At 39.3% G+C, this 23,441-nt stretch overlaps 1 protein-coding gene and 1 long non-coding RNA gene across 8 annotated transcripts in view; one reads left to right on the top strand and one right to left on the bottom strand.

The window, feature by feature from the left end:
- Nucleotides 1-398: 398 nt before the first annotated feature.
- Nucleotides 399-15,393, bottom strand: RMP64 (ribonuclease MRP subunit p64). 6 transcript variants are annotated; one of them, XM_004036067.4, is made up of 9 exons: nucleotides 15,023-15,393; nucleotides 12,930-13,084; nucleotides 9,419-9,498; nucleotides 8,754-8,885; nucleotides 8,218-8,295; nucleotides 6,531-6,892; nucleotides 6,115-6,176; nucleotides 3,648-3,907; nucleotides 399-1,485 (listed from the first exon to the last, which is right to left on the bottom strand). In XM_004036067.4, the coding sequence occupies exons 1-9, from the start codon at nucleotides 15,123-15,125 to the stop codon at nucleotides 1,017-1,019; spliced, it is 1,701 nt and encodes a 566-aa protein (XP_004036115.1). In that variant the 5' UTR covers nucleotides 15,126-15,393; the 3' UTR covers nucleotides 399-1,016. The 6 variants fall into 6 exon arrangements, with proteins under 6 accessions (XP_004036115.1, XP_055237592.1, XP_055237591.1 ...); XM_055381617.2 differs by having other exon boundaries at nucleotides 399-3,552; nucleotides 15,023-15,211; XM_055381616.2 differs by lacking the exon at nucleotides 15,023-15,393 and adding an exon at nucleotides 14,547-14,655.
- Nucleotides 14,999-23,441, top strand: part of LOC129532391 (uncharacterized) — a 105,937-nt gene continuing 97,494 nt past the window's right edge. For both annotated transcript variants that reach the window (XR_008678112.2, XR_008678111.2), the window contains exon 1: nucleotides 14,999-15,187. This is a non-coding gene — a long non-coding RNA (uncharacterized lncRNA). The remainder of the gene's footprint in view (nucleotides 15,188-23,441) is intronic.

The raw sequence follows: 23,441 nt of genomic DNA on the forward strand, positions 1-23,441 counted from the left end.
ATACTAAGGTACTACTTTCTTTTTCTTTAAATCTCTATGTAACAAAAGTTAAGGGCACTAGAGAAGCTTAATAACCTAATTCTAGTAAAGTTAGAACATTGGAAAGATACCTACCTCAAACTTCACATCATTTGAAAATACTCAAGATGTACTCCCCTCAGAGCAACAGTACGAGCAACATCCCCTATCAGATGACAGCATCAACACCAAATTATAAATGTTCTAGCCTCATTCCTGGGTCTACTTTATATCTCCTAACCTCATTTTTTCATTTTACTTTCTCATCTACCTGTTATCCTATTATATTTCATATGTAACCATAAACCACCTTATTGCCTTTTTGTAAAAAGGTTTATTTGGAATCAATCACTGGTACCCAAATAAATAAAATTAAAACCTTTTGGAGAACTCCAAACTCACTTTAATATGAGATAAGCCGAGCAAATGAAGAGAAATAATGGTTGTAACCAGTCCCTAGTAATACAAGCAGTGGCAAACCTTGTTGATCAATTCCAACATATAAACAAGAAAACATAACTGTCAGGAGCTACAAACTTTAGTATTCAGAGGCGGACCTATGTATAATGGAGCCAATAAGACCAAATTGACCTTTCAGGTGTTTCCTTGCTATCCCCCACCCTCCCTCCTCATTTACCTCAAGACACAATGGTTTTTGCAAACGATTATTAAATTGCCTAGTAAGTCATAAAATTATTCAGTTTTTCAGACACTTACTAGCCTCACTCAAGGAATTACATCTGCTTCTCAAGGGTAGGCTGTGGCAGATTTTTCATATTAACACCTGACATGTAGTTGAAGCCAAAAAAAAATACTTGTTGATGAAATGACACAATGCTACTTTAAATGTAGACTGAACTGAAATGAACTCCTGTGCAATGCTGCACTAAAGCAGCTCCTCTGTGAGTCCAGGTGGTACTTCCAGATCTTAGCAGTTCTACTTAGAACACTGAACTAGCCTTGTTAATCACTTAAAAGTCTCACATATGAACGAAGATCTAAACTCCCATTAAAGCAAAAATATCATCAATGTCATCTGTCTCCTTAATGGTTCCTGATGTACTGTTTTTATTTATTTGCATCACCGTCCACGAATCAGTTTCATTTTCATGGATGCCTCTAAGATTTTCATGAATCATTTTCTCCTTAGTTTGTATGACAGGCATTGAAACTCCACTATTCAAGAGCTGCTTACTGTTAGGGTAGAGATCAGTTCTATGCACAGTACAGTGTGAGAGTCTCCACTTAGCACTGGTATCTGTAGCACTCTTCCAAGTCCCTTGAGAGAACTGCTGAATTTCCCTTAAAAGAGTCGACTGCAACTTTCTCTGTGGTTTCCTTTGTCTCCGTAAAAATTTATTCTGTGATCTTCTCTGTCTCAGATGATGCTTTGAAGTTTTGATACCTGAGCCACGAAGAAGGTGGTTGCAAATAGACGTTTTTATGCACTCTAGTTTCTTTGGCAAACTTTAAAAGACAGAGAGAGGAAAAATCTGGGCTTAAGATGCAGAAAAACATTCTCAAGCACTTTTAATTTACCAGCTGAAAAGAAAAATACACAACTTATCTACAAGTCCTATGCCTGTGTACAATCCCAGAACCACATCGAAAAATTTCACCCCAAGTCTGTTTTTTGAGAGCACAAATGCCCTCTGAAGTGTAGACGAATGTGTCCCCATTTTGCTTTCAAACTCCCAAAAGTACAGCCGCCTAGCAATTAGCTGAATGGCGAGATACCCTATACTTTAGTGTCAGAGCTCTTCCCTCATAACTGCTAATCTGTTCATAATGTAATGAGTGGACATGAGGAAACATCACAAATGAAAAAATCTGCCAGTACGTATTAATCCGAATCTGGATAATCAGCTTCATGCTGTGGCAGGAAATGAACAAGGAAAAAGGAATAAAGGCTAAGAGGGGTTTATAAAACAATATGAAGACAGGGCTTCTGGCCCAGATACACAGACAGCCTTAAGCTACCCTAATTATGATTCATATGTCATCTTCAAGTTTGGAAATTCAGAAATCAAACAGCTGATCATTTTAGGTGTTTTGCTTCCACACACGGTACACTGCCACAAGGTTCATCAGTGCCTTGCTGAATTGTTTCACTGTTTGTGATAGATTTTAAAAGATGGGCATGGATATAAAACTTTGAGGAAGCCCATTATAATAAAGTAAATCATGATCTTTGCTTCCATACCATTTTCTTATCTTACTATAAGCAGTGGCTTTTAAGTGGGGAGAAGGTGGGTGTACTTCAGAGTTGAAAGGAAAACAGAGGGCCTGAACTGAGTTCCACATCTAACCCCTTGAGCAAAATCCTCTATTTACCCATCTATGAAATGGGAATAATACTGTCTACCTCACAGTGTTATTATGGACATTAAATAAATTATAAAGTTTGCTACAAATATATTAATGAAACAGCAAAACAGGGCAATCTGTGAAGGAGCACTAGATCTGGGGGAGTACTGAGTAATGGTTTAACCAATAAACACCAGTTTGCTACCCTTCTCATTAACTTTTAGTTGTTACCTCTGCCTCATCTACCCTTGATTTTAAACCCAATTTTAAACAGAATGCTTCTCTCCATCTCAGGCTGCGTTTCCAGCCATAGGATACATCACTTTTAGATTATTACAGACCTTTAGAGGACCCATCTCAATGTAAAAACCCCTCAAGCACTTTATCCCTTAGGAATATTCAACCACTTTCCCCATAGCTTTTAATCAAAATGTGTTACAAAACCCTCACTGTATACTAATTTTTTTCTAAAACAGGAATATATTTTATGCAAATTTTAAAAGAAAATTTAACAAATTTTCAATACATGGTTCATTCCAGGAATGAACTTTAAATCCCTGAATAGCTCTAAACTATGGATAAGAAATTATGGGGCATGCACAGGATATTTGTTAAAGAATACAATGAAAAACAGGTCAGAATAATTGCCTCTGTGAAGGTGGAATAGGCTCTTAATACATATTTGTGTCTGAAATCATTACCGTTAAGCCCTGAAGTGTCTAATGTCTAAATTCATGTAATACTTCATGCAATACTGGTTCACAAGCAAAGATAAGCACCCTTAAACAGTTGTGAATATAAAAATCACAGAAAAGAAATATAGATAGAGTCCAGCTGCTACAAACAGTAGCAAGTAGCAACAGTACAACACCCCAGCAGTCTTGTGTGGGCCTCATGGAAGGCAGGCACCTTCTGCTTCTGCTCTCATGCCCTTATCCCACTGCACTGCACTGAAGCTGTCTGCAGAAGGGCTGCCTTTCCCAGAAGACCCTGAGCTCCCTGAAGACCAAGTCATGTCTTTATGCAGTTGTATCCTCAGGCTCAGCACACTAGACACTCTTAATGGTTCCTGAATCAGCAGATGGAAATGATGAAGAGCATAACGGGGACTGAAGTCCAATTAACTTGTTTATCTTCTTCCTCCAATGATACAGCTTTGCTCTTACAATAAAAGCAGCAAATGCAATTGCAGTTTGAGTACATCCCAATTTAGCCCCGCTGCAGCTGCTGGACATCACATTTTAAAGAAAAGAGACCTGAATACTTTTACTCATAACAACAACAGAAAAAGTAAAGTAACATAATTTTTGCAATATACCTACCTAGTACCTTGAGCTTCCAGATGTTTAAGCCGGTTGCTTTTAAGAAGTTTGTTACCCAGAAAAATGGCCTGAGCCTTGAGTTTTTTGCTCCTGCACCATACAACTGCCATCTGGATTTCTTCAGAAAGTTGTGTGAAGGACTCAGCCTCTCGGAATCTTTGCACAAAACTTTTGGCATGAGGAGTTCCTGTCACTTTCTGAGAAGAATACTTGGTTGTCTTTAGTCTGGATTGAGAACATTTAAAATCAAAACTGGTCTCCTGAAATGTGGAAAGATGAGAAAAATATATTGGACATGTTACTGACTTGTAATTATATGACAACAAGGAAAGCTAGCTCACAATCAAAATTTAAAAATTAGAATTATCAGTCCCTAAATGCTTGAGGTGATGGATACCCCATTTACCCTGTGGTTATTATGCACTATATGCTTATAACAAAATATGTACCCCATAAATATATATACCTGCTACGTACCCACAAAACCTAAAAATTAAAAAAAAAAATCAGTCTGTAAGGAAATTTTTTTGCTCACTAAGCTTTCCTTATGTCTTTAAAAACTGAATTTTTCTCCACTGCTCCAAATACAAGTTGTTTTGTTCCCCCTCTGTACCAGGACAGGTCCCATCTGCAGCTGAATTAGATTGACATAGGAAAGTTAACATAAATATTCTAACACACATATCTCACATACACAATAAAAAAACCTCACATGATTAAATACTGGTCAAAGCCTAATTGCAGAGGGTTGGGGGATCACTGAAAGGCCCCTCTTCGCTACACCACCAGATTATCACGACTTGTTTTTCACTTATTTCCGTATCCTGAGCAAACCTCCTCAATTCAGAAATGTTTCTGAAAACAGGGAAGATATGGGGCCCTGCAGAGTGCCCAGCAGAATAAGCCCATTAATCAGTTAATGCCTGCTGAATATCTATTAAAAATGCTCAACTGAGCAACACTTCCAATTCTACTTCAACCATTTTCTGACAAGGCACCTTTACTTCTTCAACCCCTTCTTTCTATATCAAGTCACATTTGGATCTTACTAACGTTTACTATTTCTTTATGAAAATATGCTGCCTACGAGATGATCTGCTCTTTCATTCAAAGCTTACCTTCTTCCAAATTTCTTACACTCAAAAGGAACTTTAAAAAAAAGTAGAAAATATAAAAGTAACGACCCAGGTCAATAATTTATGTTTGGTGATCAATAGAAGTAGTTTGCTTTAAAGCTAAGCAAGTTAGTGCTATTTGCTAAAAATATAGTAGCCGTTAGTTTTGAGTAAGAGGGATGCTGACCCACCAACTTCAAAGCCAGCTCACCTACAAACAGGTGCACAGGCTGCAGAAGTTTCAAGGCTCACAAAGCACCATAGTTCTTGAGATACAGTTGAAAAACTGTTCTGGGGACTGGTGAATAGTAAAGAAGAAAGACTATGAAACCATACTGCCTGCATTCAAATCGCAGCTCTACCATTTATTCACTATGTGGCCTGGCAGTTTCTTGGCCTTTCTATGCCTCAGTTTCCTCATCTGAAATATGAAAACAGTAATAAGCATGCCCACCTCACAGAGCTTTTGTGATATAATTACATGACTTCATGCATATAAAAGCACTTAGAACAATGCCTGGCACAGACTCATCACTCTGAATTCATAAATTGGACAGAACATCAATGGAAACTGGAGTCCTTAAGTTCAAGAAAGTATGTTTAAGAATTCTTAAATAAAAGAAGTAAACTAACCCATGAAAAATACCAGAAGTAAAGACATTTTGCAAAGACTGGGTTAAAAAAAAAAAAAAAAGTCAAGTTACTGAGTAAAACAGTAATGCTGATGTACTTATATGCTGTTAGGTCCAGAACAAACAGAATTTACATACATTAATCAATCATGTTAAAACTTGAACCTCAACAGGAGTAAAGGAATAGCTTCATGACAAAACGATGAGGATGATGACCAAAATGACCGTAGCTAATAACATCTAACTCCAATTAAATGCTTACCATACTCCAGACTGCCGAACGCTTTACATGCATTAAAACTAGCACAACCCTATGAGGCACATATTACTATTACAAAATAGAGGTACGGAGAGATCAGGAAACTCACAGAAGGTCACACAGCTAGTACCAAAGCCAGGATTCAAACCAACGGTCTGACTGCAAAGCCTATACTCTTAAGCTGCAGTACAATCCATACTTAACAACAGATCTTACGGTTACTTTAAAATTCTAGAGAAACTCCTACTAAAATATTTCTGAAGGTACTCTATTAACTGAATTAACTAGATGTATTAAAAATCCCTTGCTTCTATTCATTCAGAAGCACACACTGACAACTAAGAAGGCACTAAGCTTAGAGCTGGGGATAAAATGAAAAGATTCAATCTCTGCCCTTGGTAAGAAGCATCCTCTACAAATTAGCAGAAATCATAAGCTAAATTTAATGAAGCCAGACAAACCTGAGTAGCTTTGTGTTTCAGCTGGTTGCAGAAAGCCCTCACATCAAATTCTGATGACTTTTCTGTGGAGGTGGAAAAATTGCAGATACAAAACCTTAGGCATGCTATTTTCAAATCTACAACAAATTCTTAAGCGCATGACATTTCCTGCCAAATTACCACAAAATAAAGGAATAAAGCAAGCAAATAACTAGGAAGCAACTACAGAAACAAATAAACAACTTAAAGTACTCAAGCTTAGAAAGCACAGGTATTACCATATTACCATACCTCTCTAAAGATAATCAATATGAGTCAAAATTAAGATGTGAGATGTTGAATTTCTTTCTATGCAATGCATGACTATTACTTTCAAAAGGTTTCTTTTTATTTGTTTTTTGTTTTACTAGAGTATGTGCTGTATCAAAGCAAATTACCTTTGAAGACTCTCTTATTCTTTACTGGCTGTCCAAGATCCACATTATTCTGTACATTGATCTTCATTTGTTTAGCTTTTTTTGAAATTCCAAGTAAGGTTTCTTCACTGGCTCTTGGTGACTGCTCATTTATTAAAAACAGTTTATTTAGCAATTTATTTATTCCTTTAGCTGCAAAAGCTGTAGGCATTTTTTTCTTAAAGGCTTCAAAATATGGCTGTCCTAAAAATTCAGTGATATCAGAAGGAAAGGTAAAATCTTTGAAGTAAGGCATTGGTTGAATCCTAGCAACCTCTTGAAGCAATCCAAACAAAGGCTCATATAACAAAATCAACCTTTTTAAGACACCTTTATAGAGAACCCTAGAGAAAGAAATAGGAGCTCATTAATTAGCCAGTAATTACAATTTGCAGATTACATAATAAACTGTAAGATTGAAAGCTGAAAATAAATGGCTATCAAGGTCCTCCAATACAGATAAAAAACACTATAGTGCACACTTGCGAACAGCCAGATTAGTCCAACCCAACAGAAAAATCCAAGTATAAAATGTTACTCAAAAAACTGTAAGACAGTCTACCAGGAAAGATATATATATATATTCAAAAAGTACTACATGGAGAAATGTACAAAAGGATGCATATCAAAGTTTTAAGTGTGGTAGATGGTGAGATTTTAGGCAAATTTCAGGTTCTTCACATTTCTCTTTTTAAATTTCTTAAAACAGGCATGTATTATAATCAGCAAAAATTAAAGCTATTTTCATTACAGAAGAGAGTATCAAAGGTTTAGCATTTTAAAATAATATGATTAGTAATCAAACATTGTTACCTCTGATTAAGAATAAGTAGAATAAAAAATAAAACAATAGGAAATACTATTTGAGATATCCAGGTTAAGATATCAAAGCAAGGTTTTCAATCTCTAAACACAGAAACTTTTTTTCTTTTCTCCATCCAATGTTTTCTTACATTCATATTAGAACTAATAATCTTAATTGTTTGAAATGGCCCAAAACAGGCCTTCTTACAGATACAGGCAAATTCTAATTATCCATCAGATCAGTTTCACAATATGTACTGAGAGACATGAAAGAGATGTCTCTTTAGTTTGCAAGTATTACCAGCATACATCAACTAAATATGCTCAAAAAAGCGGTGGTGTTTGAGATGGAAGAAAAGAGTCTAGCACATAAGGTCAAAAATTGCATTTATCATTGCCATTAAAAATTAGAAACCAAGTGACAGAAAGAATCAAGTGATATAGCCAGACCAGGATTAGCATCATTTTAAACGGCCTGTTGCAATATGACTACTACCAACAATTTTTTATTACTGCAATTCCCAGTCACAGGCATTAATTTTTTTAATGTTCAATAAAAGCCCACTGATGTTTCACTACAACCTACCATGACCCAGATTTCAGTGTGACACCAGTCACTCCCAATTTTTTTAGTTGTTCAGTGTTGGGCTGATCTCGTGGATTGAGATACAAAGCCTACTCCTTTGATACAGCCATCAGCACTCGGCTTCCCAATCTACCCTCAAAAAACTCTGATCAAACCAAGAAAGAGAATACCTGCACCTTCCATAACCCCATAGGAAAATAAGTTTGAAAACTACTAATAAGAAACCTAGGCTGAAAGGAGATGAGAAAGAAATGAAGGATGTCAGAGGTATATACATACCATAACCTGCTCACCAGCCCAACCATCACAAGGTTTAAAATAATGAACTCTTGCAAACCTAGATGTTTCACAGTCAAACTGGAAAATCAATTTAAGGTAGAAAACAAAATCAAAGTAATGTGGGTTTTGTAAGTTACAATCATGAATGAAGAAATATATTGGAAGTAAAGAGAATTTTCTTAAAGGTATTAAAGCCTTAAAACACATTCTATTTAAGAATTTAAAACTTTAAAATATGGTTATAAACACTGCTAGAGTTCCCGTTATTAAATTTAGTTCTTAAAGTTTAGTTTCTAAGATTAAGAATTTCTAGCTATCAATGCTCTTAGGATAATACGTGCTGAACAGTGACAGGCAGTCTCTGGCAATGGCTGCATCAGGCAATTCCTGAGAAAAGGAGGCCAAGAAGCAAAAGTTTAAGAATTCCTGTAGGTTGTAACTCCTATGGAGTGTTAGCTTTCAAACAAAAATACTGTTAAAAATATCCAAACAATTCCAATTCAAAAGAAGGTATATTTCAAGATATTCAAGGATACAGAAAAGTTTTGCAGCAGCAGTCCAACAAGCGGAGCAACAACTTGCAGGCTCCCAAAACCTTCATCAACACCAACTCCACCACTGGCTGACTGGGGACAACACATACTTTGGTAGTTAAGGGCTGATTTTCACTTGAAAAAAATAGAAAAAGTACATTACTTTCACTTAAAAAGGGTTTTGTTTTTTTTTTAACATTTACCAGTTTATTATAAAGGATATGACAAAGGATTGAAATAAAGAGATGCATAGGGCAAGGTATGGCAGAAGAAGCACAGAGCTTCCATGTCCTCCCTGGGCAACCCTTCACATTTTCAGCTATGTGCAAGCTCCCATTACTTTCATTTTTAAATATAAAGCATTTCTATAGCAGTTTTCAAGTGAAGACTTGCTTTAAGCTCAATTTGAGGTAGTTATGCACAATAACAGCCCACTGATGTTTTAATATAATCTACCATGACCCAGATTTCAATGTCACACCAGTCACTCCCATAGATCAATGTCAGATTACCACAAACACCAGGTGCCCCACATTAAAACAAAATTTATACAGCTGAGGTATAATTGGTTATATTCCAACAGCAAGCATAGAGAAATCCAAAGGGAGATCACAAGACATTGAGTTCCCAGCCCACCACATCACAAAGCAACTGGACCACTTACTTACTTGGAAGAAAACAACTCAAACAGGTCTTGAACTGAGCCCTCCAAATTCATGTTTTTCAAACGCTTTAAACATTGCTCAACCTGAAAGAAGAAGAGCAGTTCAAATTCATGTGTATGTAATGCAGACAGGATCACTGATTATGACCAGGAAAGCAACGACTTCTAGATTTTCAAAGTATGGAAATATGCTAAATATCACAGAATACCTTATTTTTTTTCAGGGTAGAGAAATCCAAAGCGCAAGCAATTGCTTCTAGTTACAAATTTGGAATTTATCCAGCCAAACACATTTTTAAAATCAGGTGACTCCTAAGAAATTAGTATATGCCACAATGAGTTTGATGTTATAAAAGGGACCAAAACGAGTATAGGTTATTCTCAAGATTATAATTTTGCTAAGACAAGATTTTTTTTTTTTTTTTTTTTTTTTGAGATGGAGCCTCACTCTGTCGCCCAGGCTGCAGTGCAGTGGCGTGATCTCGGCTCACTGCAAGCTCCGCCTCCCGGGTTCACACCATTCTCCTGCCTCAGCCTTCCAAGTAGCTGGGACTACAGGCGCCCGCCACCACGCCAGGCTAATTTTTTGTATTTTTAGTAGACACGGGGTTTCACCGTGTTTGCCAGGATGGTCTCGATCTGGACCTTGTGATCCGCCCACCTCAGCCTCCCAAAGTGCTGGGATTATAGGCGTGAGCCACCGCGCCTGGCCGACAACATGATTTTTAATAGTGAAACTATTAAAACAAGATAGCAAATTATTAACTACTAAATTTCAACAGTCTATAAAGTACCACAGAGATGAGGAAAACGATTGGCTTTAATCGCTGAACAAATATATTCTTTGAGTAGATGAAGCTTGTTCTTATGTTCCTCTGCATCTTCTTTCTCCCTTCTCTCTCTTGGGTTTTTTTTCCCTTTTGAACCGCAGTTCACTTACTATGTTTTCCAAGTGCTTTACCATCTGGGTTTGTCAATACCTCCCTCAAAGGATGGTGTCCAGACTTGAAAACTGAAAAAGATAGGAGCTGATCCTAAAGAATTTAAGGATTGTTCCCTCCATTATTCTTGAAAACCGCTGTTAAAACAGAATCCATAACCTTGGTTCAATCTCTAGAAGTATATTTGCAGCTCTGGCAAGATACTCTTGTTGCCAGTATCAATGCCCATCCAAACTTTTGTATCTGTCTAGATGCAGTCCCATGCTGCCCTTTGTGTGTTATTCCTGAGAACTACAGAATTCCTACAGCATTTTGTACAATGCATGGCTCTTACTTTTTTAAAAAAAAATTAAAAATGCTATTGAGTGCTTACTGAACACTGTTCTAAGAACTGGATTATAGCAGTAAACAAAAGGGACAAAATACATTGCCCTTGAGGAGCTTACATTATAGCTGGGAGAGAAAGGCAGTCAATCAATGGCAGGTGGTGTTAAGTGCTACGAAGACAAGTAAGGCAGAGAGGGAGTGCTGAGAAGACTGCAATTTTAAATAGGGTCTGTTTTTATTTTAGCATTTAATTAAATATTTTACATGTCTTCCTATTTTTACTACTAGATTTTTAGCAACTAGAGATAGGGAAGTTTCTAATACCACTTTATCTGCCAGCGTGCCCTACATGTACTCCACAGAACAGGAATCAAAACTATTTTCTGTGTGTGTTCCATTTAGGGGAATGTTTAGAGACAGGCCGATTCTAGTACTCACATGAAAGTTCTCTGAAAACTGTGAAATATTAAGCAGTTGTAAGGCAGTAGTAGAAGTGGTAATAGCAGCTGCAGCAGTAACATAAGCATAAAACATGTTTCCTACTTCAGGGATCACATGGAATATAAAATATATACACAAATAACCTTACCATGACACAGACTATATTAAATGCTATAAGAGAAGTACAAAGAGGAGGCCCAAATAGCCAAGAATTAAAAAAAAAAAAAAAAAAAAAAAAAAGCAACTTCAGTAATAATCAGAAAAATACAACTTAAAATGAGATTACTATAACACAGATTATCACTGCCAGAAAGACTTAAAATGGGACTTAGAGGATAGGAAGGCCTTTAACAGGCAGACATGGTGAGGCTGGGCATTCTAAACATACAGGACCAGGTAAGCAGACTCAGAAGCAGGAACAAACACAGTGAGCATGCAGGTGTGTTGAGTCCAGGTTGGCTGGAATATAACCTATCTGAACACAAGAGAGAAGCCCGAACTAAGAAGACTGAAGAGGCCAGATCACAGATCTCGTAAGCCAAACTAAGAAGTTTGGTCTTTACTCAGGACACAATGGAGAACGACTAAAAATCAAAGTTGTGTTTTCAGATGATTAACCTGGTTTTAATATTTAGAATATGCCAGAACTTAGGAAAAGCTGAAGGAGGAAACATCAGTTATGATAGTAAGACAACTAAAAGTTGACAAGGTCTAAGAAAGGAAAATGGCAGCCAGAACTGAAGAGGGGACCAGATGCAGAGGAAGTTTTGTCTTACGGACTGCCTGGATGGGAGAGCTACATAAGAGAGAGAGACTAGAGAATGCCAAATTTTGATGACGGGGTGATTATTCACAACCCAGAAGCTAGAAGGAGAAATACATTCACTTTGAGGGTTAGCAAGCTTGCTTTTGGATTAAAAAGACTCCGAAAAAGATAAAAGCCACCCTAGAATGGAAAATTTAGGGAAAGACCATGGTCCCAGATCTTTCTTTGATGAAATCTTCACCCTGTTTGCTTTAACTACTAGGGGTAGAAAACTAACCAGAAAACACGCATCTATAAGGTTAGAGACTGTGTCTACCTTTTTCACTCCTCTATACACAGCACTAAGCAGAATGCCTGGCACACAGAAAGTTCAAAAACACTTGCAAGGTAGCCCTGTCACACAATGAATAGCCTTCTGAACTTCCAGAAAATACTTGCAGAATTAAGTGAATGAATGAATGAGCATATCAGGAAGCCAGCTTAAGAGAGGCTCTACTCTATGGTGTAGCCCCTGAGCTGGAGGGCCCAATTTTGTCTTAAGCTCCAAACATTACATGAAACCAGTTTACACCACAACTTGCTATGTACCCATTTACTCTAACATACCACCAATTAGATTATGTACCCCATAATAAGTAGACAAGTTTTTTTTTAAATAATTTTAGCATTTTGATTATGCCCAGGGAACTGTTTCTTAATGTCCAACATTTTGTCTTGCTCAAATCACTTTATCTTTGAGCTGGGCAAAGGCACTGTTGTTATAGATTGTATATAATGAAGAAAATGTTTACTTGCCTATTAGAAACAAGACTGGGAAAGAATCTAAACACACTTCTTTTCTAACAAAAATTACTTTTTGAAATGCTGAAATGCTTTTAGAAAAAAAAAAGTGCACATGTAACTGTGGGCTATAGGCCTATAAAACACAAGTAATTTACTGAGATTTCCACAAGATTTCCATAAATAGCAATACAGTAAGTGGCAGTGTGATCTACATTTTCAAGTGAACAGGTTGGGTCTCACCTACCGGGCTTCCTCACCTGTTTGAGGGCCAAATGGGGTTTGTGGCGGCCCATTCTGTTGTGATTGCTGTAAAGGACTGCACATAACACATCTGTTTCTGCATCTAAGGTTTGGCTCTTCAGCGACAGTATGACGAGATGGCATTCTTTAATTACAGCTGCAATGCAAAGGTCTGAAGCAGAGACATCTAATAAGACTTAGTATGTATTTCTACAGTAAGTATATTATATTGAAAACACACTAAAAAAAGCATCTTTCCTTATTTGTTTTAAAGGAATCAAAAACTAATGTAATCAGTCTCAACTGTAAGAACGTAAGGATTCTAAGTATAAGAGAAGTTGGAAAATGGTAACAGATGATATGAAGTCCAGGAAATCATTAAGAGAACATCTGTAAAACAAGAAGCTATATCTTTGCATTGCATTTTATCATGGTTTAATAATCTTTCATATGAATACTTTGCTGTCAGTCATTTGGTGTACACTTACACCTCATGTGTACACTTAAGCCCCCACCTTGAAGGTGGGGCACATGTCACAACATGTGTAATAACTCTCTAACTCCCCATGTTGCTATGCCCGAAAGCAAGACAGAATGAATAAATTCACAGTCTTCAAAATCAAGGCTTCTGTGTTTGGATATCACTTTATGAGAGACACAAACATATTCAGAAAAGAAAAACCACCACAGTAACTGGAAATCGTATTATTTGATGAACACCGGGTGCTCATCAGCAGATGCTTCCTAGTCTGAAAATCTGTAGTAGTCCCTAAGATGTAGTTCATGTGTTATTTATGGCTCTAAAGGCAGCACTAGCATTCTAAATGGAAGTAAAGGCTGGTTGCTACCTAACAAGAATTTTCTTACTGTCCCAACAACTACCTGAAGACAGAATGGGCTGTCTCGGGTATGGGTAGTGTGTTGGTGAATTTCCCAGGCCTAATAGGAGTTGTTAAAGAATTTTTGAATAGAGAAAGAGGGAAGATTAATCTGTAAAGTGTGTAGGAAGGATAGATGGGATAATCTGTAAAGTGTGTAGGATGGATATATGGGAAAGGGGATGTGATGATCTAAGTCAAGCTTGTCCAACCCGCCTTATTTTGTTGTTCTGTTCTGTTTTAGGCTTTTTGCAGCTTAAAGCCATGGTTTTTAGTTTGTCTCTCGTGAAAAGAGGGATGAGGAAAGGGCTTTACCAGCCCAACCGGAAACAAAGAACCCATGACTGTATTCTCTCCCTTGGGCCCCGGAGCTACGTATTTAACATTCATAACAGCTTCCATTTGAGTGTTCATTTACCATGCCAGGCAGTGTTCCAAATGCCTTCTCTACATTATCAACTCCTTCATCCCCCCAAACAGCCCTATGAGGAAGGTGCTACTTTTATCTCCATTTGAAAGTGAGATCAGTGAGGCACAGAAAGGTTCAATGACTCCTTCAAGCTCCAGCAAAGGGTAGAGCTAGTATTCAAACCCAAACAACCTGGCTCCTGCGCCAGGATCCTACCTACTATATGCCCTTCACCCTAACAAATACCATCCATTTAGGTGGCAAAACACCGTCGTTTACAGCGCACTGTCTCCTAAATTACATCATTAGATATTCCCAACGCCCCTGTGAGGAGGAGGACGACTAACTCCATTTCACAGATAAGCAGATAGAGGTCCGAAAAGATTGCAGTTTGAGTCCCAGTGCTTAGGTGACGTCCACCGCTCCTCGGGCACAGGAAAAAGAAGGAAAGGGGAAATGGACGGAAGGGTAAACAAGACTCCGAAGACCCGGGTGAGCAAGGGTTCCCAGGCAGCACTGTTCCCCGGCACCAGCTGAGTCCACCTCTCTCCGCCCCCTCAGCGCATGGCTGAGCCTTGGTCTTTCATCTCTCCAGCCAAGCCCTGGGTTAGCACAGCTGGTTCAATGAAGGAATGCGAAGCCAGAGGCCCTACAAGCTACACCAGCAAAGTGCTGGGACCACTCGACCCCTACGTGCCCCGCGCCCCTTCCCAGCGTCCCCCGGGCCGGGAAGTCCCGGTACCACCCCCGCCCACGTGCGCCGGCTGGGCCTGGCGGCCTACCCCGGAAACGTTCCCCCATCCTCGCCCGGCGCCTCACTCACCAAGGGCCGCGCCGGGGTTCTGCACTGTCACTGCGCTGCGGTTCCCCGCCTTACGGATTCTCACACGGTTCCACAGCTCCGGGCCCGGCGGCACCGCAGCCATCTTGCGAGGCGGGGGGACTTAAGAAAGGCGGAGCTACGCGAGAGCAAGTCCAGCGACCGGAGGTGGGGCGATGGGACCCAGTCCGGGCCGGAAGGGAGCAGGGGGTGGGGCTCGGGCGGGGCCAGGAGCCCGGCCGGAGGCTGCCTTCATCGAGTAAACGCGTGGGACTGGGAAGGACCCAGTCATCTGTATATTGGTTACCAACACGTGGCCGCGTAGAATCATGGGGGGAAAAGGCCCCATCCCAATGCTAACCAACAGAATGTCTGAGAATGGGGTGAGGAATCTGCGTTTTGTTTAAACTTAGCGCAGGGGATTCGGAAGCACAACCAAGTTTGGAACTGTTAAATACTTCTAGGCATTTTACAAATATGGAAAATGAGGCCCAGAATTGAGTTGGTGCTTTTACCCCCAACTCTGCCTCAGACATTAGGGGAAAAAGGAAGAAATGAAATGAAGAGGTTTGTGCAAGGTGTGGAATTTGTAGCGAAGAAGCAGTGATTTGCTTTGAGTGGTAAAGGAAGGCTCCTTTATGTCTTGAACTACAGCAAAACCGAAATCACATCAAAGAAACTTGGAAGACACCTGTCAGTCATTCCCACTTTTGTCAGTCTCCAAGACAAGATCATATTCCAAGCTCTAGTGATCCTTACCTCATTAATATCTTTCTAATAATTCATTTATCCTCAGCCATGCTAATGCCCCCTTAAGTTCTTAACACTCGCACAGTAACGTATTAGAAAAACAGTGAGTTTTGGAAACAGACTGCCAAGGTTCTAGTTGTAGCTTTGCTGTTTACTAGCTCAGTGATCTCAGGAAATTTACTTACCTCCTCCTCCAGACCTTAGTATCCCTGTGGGTAAAATGAAGATGATAATAATAGTATCAATCTCACAGACTTGTAAAATGCCAAGGCACTCCTGGCATACAAACAATGAACATTTACCATAGTTAATATTGTTGATGTTATTACTACCATTTCATGCAAGTAGTCTTACTTTATTGAAACACTTTCCATGCTCTTTCTTTGCGCCTTTACACATCTACCTACTCTACCTGGGTCATCCTCGGAAACACAATCTCCTTTCCTCAGCTCTGGGGTCGTCACTTGGGGTAATTCTTCCTAAACACCCCATCCTCACTCCATAACTTGATACAGAGGCCTCTTTAATGTGTTACCACAGTGCCCTATGTTGGCCTATGTATTAGTTTTCTATTGCTGCTGTAACCAATTACGACAAACTTAATGGCTTGAAATAAGTAGAAGTTATTTTACATTTCTGGAGGTCAGAAATCCAAAATTAATTTCAATGGACTGAAGTTGGCAGGGCTGGTTCCTTCCAGAATCTCTAGGGAAGAATTCATTTCCTTTCCTTTTCCAGCTTCTAGAGGCTGCCTTCATTCCTTGGCTCATTTCACTATCCTCCACCTTCATTGTCAGCATGACATTTTTCAGTCTCCTCCTCTTCCTCTGTCTCTCTCACCCTCCTGCCTGCCTCCCTCTTAAAAACACCCTTGTGATTACATTGAGCCCATCAAGATAATCAGGATAGTCACTCCATCTCAGAATCTTTAACTTAATCATATCTGTTTTAGAACTCCAAATTCAGGCTCATGTACCCGATGGGCAGCTGATGCCAAATATTGAGATACTGGTGCTTGGAGACAGAGAAATATTTATTCGATTTGACCAAAGTTAGAGGGCAAGAGAGCAAGATCTCTCAGATCCACAGTAACAAAAAAGAAGCAGGGAGTTTTTATGAAGCTAGAGAGTAATGGAGAGGGAGTTTCAAGGAATCCAAGGGAAAAGTCTGTGTTTCTTCCATTTCAGATAACACCTTGTGCAGCCGTATGTACATGGCAGCTGGTTGCAATGTCCTTCCAGGAATTCATTCCTTCTGCAAACTATTCTTATGACCCTGAAGTTATCTCCTTCTGCTTGACAAAGAAACAGTACATCAGCAGTTTATAATTACATTGTGGGAACAAGGAATACTGGGCAAAAAGCGAGTGGTTAACATGTACAAGCAAACAAGGGCCTGATCAAAATTTTCATTATTTCATGCACACACACACACACACACACAAAAAATGCTGGGGTGCTGAAATCTCAAGCAGCTGAAATCTCAAGGTTATATAGCTACAAAATCCCTTCTCAGTGCAAGGTAACATATTTACAGATTATGGAAATTAGCATGTGAACATCTTTGGGTGGGAGGTGGAGGGATCTTTATTCAGCCTACCACAGCCTCTCTCACAGAATTTACCTCGCTTAATTGTATTTCTTTGTTTACTTTCATGTCTATTTCTCCAATGGCATATGAACCTACTGAAAGCGAGAACTACCATTGACATAGCTAACTGGTCTTTCTATCTCAATGCTTAGTTCAGAGCCTGGCGTATAGTAGGGCCTCAGTAGATATTTACTGGCTGTATACGAGGTTGGATGATGCTTGAATAGAGTCTTTTGAAGGATGAATAGGAACTCCCCAGGCAGTTAAAGGAAAAAGGATATTCCTACAGAGAGGTTTTAAGCAGCATGGGTTTGAAGAATCACTAGTCCTGAGTTGGTACTGCTGGGACATGATTTGTGCTGAGGGATGGAGCTGGGAATAGTGGTGTCAGTCAGATCATGGGAAGAATTTGGCTTTTTACCTGAAGACCAGTAGTTCAGAAACCTGGCTGATTATCAAAATTGCCTGGATAACTTAAAAATAGAGATTTTTCAGGTCCCACTTGAAAATTCTTACTCATTAGTTCTGAGTAGGTCTGTTTTGAAAAGGTCTTTGTGATGATGCTCTAAGTTGACATGTTCTTGCTATAGGTGATAAAGGAGTCACTCACTGAGTCTTAGGCAGAGCAATTTTTGTCACCTTGCCTCAGAAGAAGAGCACTCTGGAGAACAGATTTGGGAGAGAAGAGGTTGGAAGTAAGGAGACCAGGCCCATCTGTTCTATTACAAAAGCTAAGGCCAGAAATGATGCAGACCCAAACCTTCAAGCATTTCTACTGGATATAGACAGTATGACTTATTTAGATGTCTAGCATGGGTGGAGAGTGTCCCTTATCTGAAATGCTTGGGACCAAAATTGTTTCAGATTTCCGAGTTTTTTTAGATTTTGGAATACTTGCAAATATACATGAGATATCTTGGGTATAGGACCCAAGTATAAACATGAAATTTATGTATGTTTCATATCTACCTTAAACACATGGCCTGAAGAAACTTTTATGTAATATTTTTAATAATTTTGTGCATGAAACAAAGTTTGTGTACATCTCAATCACCCATGTGGACAGTCTGTGGTTGTTTGGTGTCAACATCATTCCTGACTCTGAATTTACATGCTACTGTTTGTTTGTTTGTTTGTTTGTTTGTTTGTTTTTTGAGATAGAGTCTCACTCTGTTGCCCAGGCTGGAGTGCAGTGGCATGATCCCGGCTCACTGCAAGCTCCACCTCACAAGATCACACCATTCTCCTGTCTCAGCCTCCCGAGTAGCTGGGACTACAGGTGCCCACCACCATGTCTGGCTAATGTTTTTTTGTATTTTTAGTAGAGACGGGGTTTCACCGTGTTAGCCAGGATAGTCTCGATCTGCTGACCTTGTGATCCGCCCTCCTTGGCCTCCCAAAGTGCTGGGATTACAGGTGTGAGCCACCGCACCCAGCCTGTATGCTGCTGTTAAGCAACCATTTTTTTCTCTTATTCACACATATGTGCTTAATAGTAAAAAAAATGATATACCATTAATACAGTGAAAATTAATGTGTTCAGGGTAACTTGTATCATCATGTCAGTACTCAAAAAGTTTGGCATTTTGGAGCACTTCAGATTTTGGATTTTCAGTTTAAAGATGCTCAACCTATTTACATATTTACATGTCTAGAATGATGATATGGTTTGGGTCTGTGTCCCTACCCAAATCTCATGTTGAATTATAACCCCCAATGTTGGAGGAGGGGCCTTGTGGGATGCAATTGGATAGTGGGGGCAGAAATCTCCCTTGCTGTTCTCATGATAGTGAGTTCTCAGGACATCTGGTTGTTTAAAAGTGTGTAGCACCTCCCTCTTTGCTCGCTTGCTCTCCTTCTCTGGTCATGTAAGATGTATGTGCCTTCTTCCCCTTCACCTTCCTCCATGATTGTAAGTTTCCTTAGGCTTCCCCAGTTGTGCTTCCAGTACAGCCTGGAGAACTGTGAGTCAATTAAACTTCTTTTATTTATAAATTACCCAATCTCAGGTAGTTCTTTATAATAATGTGAGAATGGACTAATACAAATGACTTCCAGATTTTCACCTTAAGTTCGAAATATGACATTCAGAAGAAGAATAGATTTAGGTAGGTGGCAAGGGTGATAAGATAACTTTCGATATACTGAGTTTGAGATTGTCCATGGCTATCCACGAGAAAATGTGCAGTTTACCAGTTGAATAAATGGGACTATAGCTCAAAAGTGACTGCAAAGGGTTGAAGTAGAGACAGTGAATATAAAACAATATTTTTAGTAGCTTAGATAGGAGGGAAAATGGAGTTTATTGGTGACAGAGAGATGCAGGATCAAGAAGAGTATTGTTTTGTTTTGTTCTGATTTTAAGGATAGTGTACTAGTCAGGATTCCACCAGCCAAAGAGAAACGGTAGAATATGTAAAGGGATTTACAGAAAGAAATTGACTTATACCATTGTAGAGGTCAGATAGGAAAGTCTGAAATTCATAAGGCTGGAAACTCTCAGGCAGGAGCTGAAGAGGAAGTCCGCAAGTGGAATGTCTTCTTTCTTCACATCTTCAGGAAAACCTAAGTTCTATTCTTTAGGCCTTTCGACTGATTGGATCAGGCTCACCCACATTACCCAGAATAATCCCCTTTACATAAAATCAACTGGCTGTAGACATTAATCACTTCTACAGAATACCTTCACAGCAACACCTAAGCTAATATTTGATTGAATAACTGGGTGCTACAGCCTAGCCAAGTTGACACATAAAGCTGACCATCACAGATGGAAAATGACTTAATCAAACATATATATAGGCTAAAGGGAAGAATTCAAAGTGTGAAAGAAGCTGGATATAAAAAAATAGGAGAGAATTGATGGAGAAAGACCCATTACTCATTCAACAAAGTTTCTGAGCGTCAGTTTTTTGCCAGACACCATCCTAGGAACCAGAAGAGACAAGCAGGGATGGAATCAAGTGCTGAAGTAAAGCAGTTGACTTAAATATCAAAACCTTTTATTATCTGAGCCAGGAAGAAAAATAAAGATAGTATAGATATGGATCTATTTGGGATGGAGTGATGGACAGCTTCTGTGTTCTCAGTAGAGGAGGATTTGAGATCATTACCAAGAGTGGAGGAGGGCAGGGAGATGGTGTTCTGGATGAGCAATGGATGTTGAAATCCGAGCTTCCTTGAATCAGGGGACGTGGAAAAAGCACAGGCTATGTACATTAGAAGTAAGGTTTTAGGGCCCTACTGTAAACAAATCTCTAGACTGCAAAAAAAAAAAAAAGGCTGTCACAGTCACAAATGACCATTAAATGTAAAACCTTGGCCATCTCATTAGTAATTCATGAAATACAAATTAAAATAATTTTTAGCTTCTATCAAATAGACAAAGAGTAAAAAGCATGGTGTCTGGTGTCACTAGGGCTTCGCACAAAAAATTTAGGTGCAAAGTTATCCTTTGTTGTAATCATAAAAAAGGAAAGTGACATTGTATCCTCACAATAATTCGATTACTTTCTAATATTTTGGCAGTGGAATTTTTTATTCCCCACAAAATCTTATATAGAAACCTACTATGTAAAACAAATATATAAAAGCAAGATTGCAGTGGTTAAGTATGTATGGGGGAATGCAAGGCCCTCCCATTAAGGCAATTTTGAGGGGCCGTTTCCTGAGGTACTTGCCCAAGATATTTCCTAGAACAGTTTGAAACCCACTGCTGTAAATAAATATGTATTAATGTGAGCAATTATTAATGATACATTAAGTTTTTTTAAGCACTTCAGAAAACTGTATGTCATTCCTTGAAAAAAATACATAGCCACACATTGAGGAAAAGGTCTAGAAGGATCTAAATGAAGGTTATAAAAATGGTCATTTTTCTGGCAGTAGGATAGATTTTTTTTCTTCTATGAGCTTATTTTTTTATATTTTTAAAAAAGAAGTATTGCTGTTGTAATGAGAAAAAATTATGTATTATTTTTATTTATTTATTTAATTATTTTATTTATTTTACTTTTTTTGAGGTGGAGTCTCACTCTGTCACCCAGGCTGGAGTGCAGTGACACTGTCTCGGCTCACTGCAACCTCCATTGGGAACAAGTGATTATCCTGCCTCCGCCTTCCAAGTAGTTGGGATTATAGGCGCCCACCACGGCCGGCTAATTTTTGTGTTTTTAGCAGAGACGGGGTTTCTCGATGTTGGCCAGTCTGGTCTCGAACTCCTGACCTCAGGTGATCCCCCAACCTCAGCCTCCCAAAGTGCTGGGATTACAGGCGTGAGCCACCTCGCCCGGCGAAAAAAATTATTTTTAATGCTAGAATGCTGTGTACCAAGATGTTTGTGTGTGTGCATGCACATGATATGATATGTGTATGCACAATATATTCAGAGATGTATCTTTTGGCTTATTCACCTATGGCCTTTCAGCTCTAATCCCATGCTTCTATATTTGCTCTGTGATGCTGGAACTGGGACTCTGCAAACTACTTGGCTAGCTGGTAGATATACCAATATGCGCCACTAGAGGGAGGTTGAAGGCAAGAGCAGGAGAGAAGATTCTTCTCTGCTCCATTGTCCCTGGCAGTGTTGCCCAACACTGTCTTCACTCCAGGTAATGGCAGTTGGTTCCAGTCCCTGACTCTTTTTGACACACGCCCAGAACTACCCTCTCAGAGGTACTAGCAGCACCGGGATGGTGTTCTGTCCTCAGAGGTCTGGGTCCCAATTCTGTAAGTCCCTTCCTCTAAAAATCTAAATTCTGATAACCCCAAATTTCTTTGCCTGGTTTCTCCAGTTCCAGGGATTGTAATTGCTTTCAGCAGTTACCTCTGTGTTACTTCAGTGTTGTATCATCTTTTCATCTTAGTTCTTAAACATTCATTTAACTAATTCCTTATATTTACCTTAAATTCTTTCTGGTGGCCAGGCGCGGTGGCTCATACCTGTAATCCCAGCACTTTGGGAGGCTGAAGTGGGTGGATCACTTGAGGCCAGGAGTTCGAGACCAGCCTGACCCACATGGTGAAACCCCCTCTCTACTAAAAATGCAAAAAAATTAGCCAGGCGTGTTGGCGCATGCTTGTAATCCCAGCTGCTTGGGAGGCTGAGGCAGGAGAATCCTTGAACCCAGGAGGCAGAGGTTGCAGTGAGCCGAGATTGCACCCTTGCACTCCAGCCTGGGCAACAAGAGTGAAACTCCATCTCGAAAAAGAAAATTCTTTCTGGTAAAATATATAACATGGTATTATTTTGTTTTACTAATGGACTTTGACTGATATGATATTTGGAACCAGAAGTGGTCCCAGGAAACGGCCCCTCTAAATGAAATTCTGTGGTTGGTTTGGCCATGTCCTTAGCTTTAAACACAGTAGTGATGGGGAAATTGGGTATTAGAAATCCTTGGTGTGCTGCAGCATCGTACTTAGTCACCTGAAGCTGACTGTGAGGAAGTGCCCTCTGAAGCCCACTGACTCCACGACTGTTACAGTAGCAGTGATACTTCTGAGTGCACTGGAAAACCTACAGAAAGTGACACACTTAGGTATTTAACACAGCTCAAGTCACAGAGAATCAGGGAGCATCTATGGTGGCCCTAAAATAATCAGTTATTTCTTATAGTTTCATAGCTGACCTTGACCCAAAATTCAGTTCTGTGGGTTGCAGAATTACAACCTAAACTGAATTCATAGACTCACAAATCTCATCTGTGAAAGTTAGAGCATTGATTGGCAGCAAGAAGGACTCTGAGCCTCGGAATTAGTTGAACTCGGGAAAAGCTGAGAATCTTGGAGCAGTCTGCCTTCCTGTGTCTGAGGAGACTTGTATGAAGACCCTATGATAACCTCAAGACCCACCAAACCACTTCTCATCACTTCTAGAGCTATAACTAAAATCAGATCTCAGTTAGCTCCAGGGGGACAAGTACAAAGTCTAATATGGAAAGAAATAGTTTAGATTTCAAAATAGTTGCAAAATGTTGCTAATTTTTAGTGACAGAAACTGAAGTAGTGTTGGATTTTAAGGTTATTAGACCATAGAAGATGGAATATCAAGCACTGGAGTAAACCAAATGTATCAATATGA

The sequence above is a fragment of the Gorilla gorilla genome, chromosome 2 (assembly GCF_029281585.2).
Source record: "Gorilla gorilla gorilla isolate KB3781 chromosome 2, NHGRI_mGorGor1-v2.1_pri, whole genome shotgun sequence".
NCBI classification, from domain to species: Eukaryota; Metazoa; Chordata; class Mammalia; order Primates; family Hominidae; genus Gorilla; species Gorilla gorilla.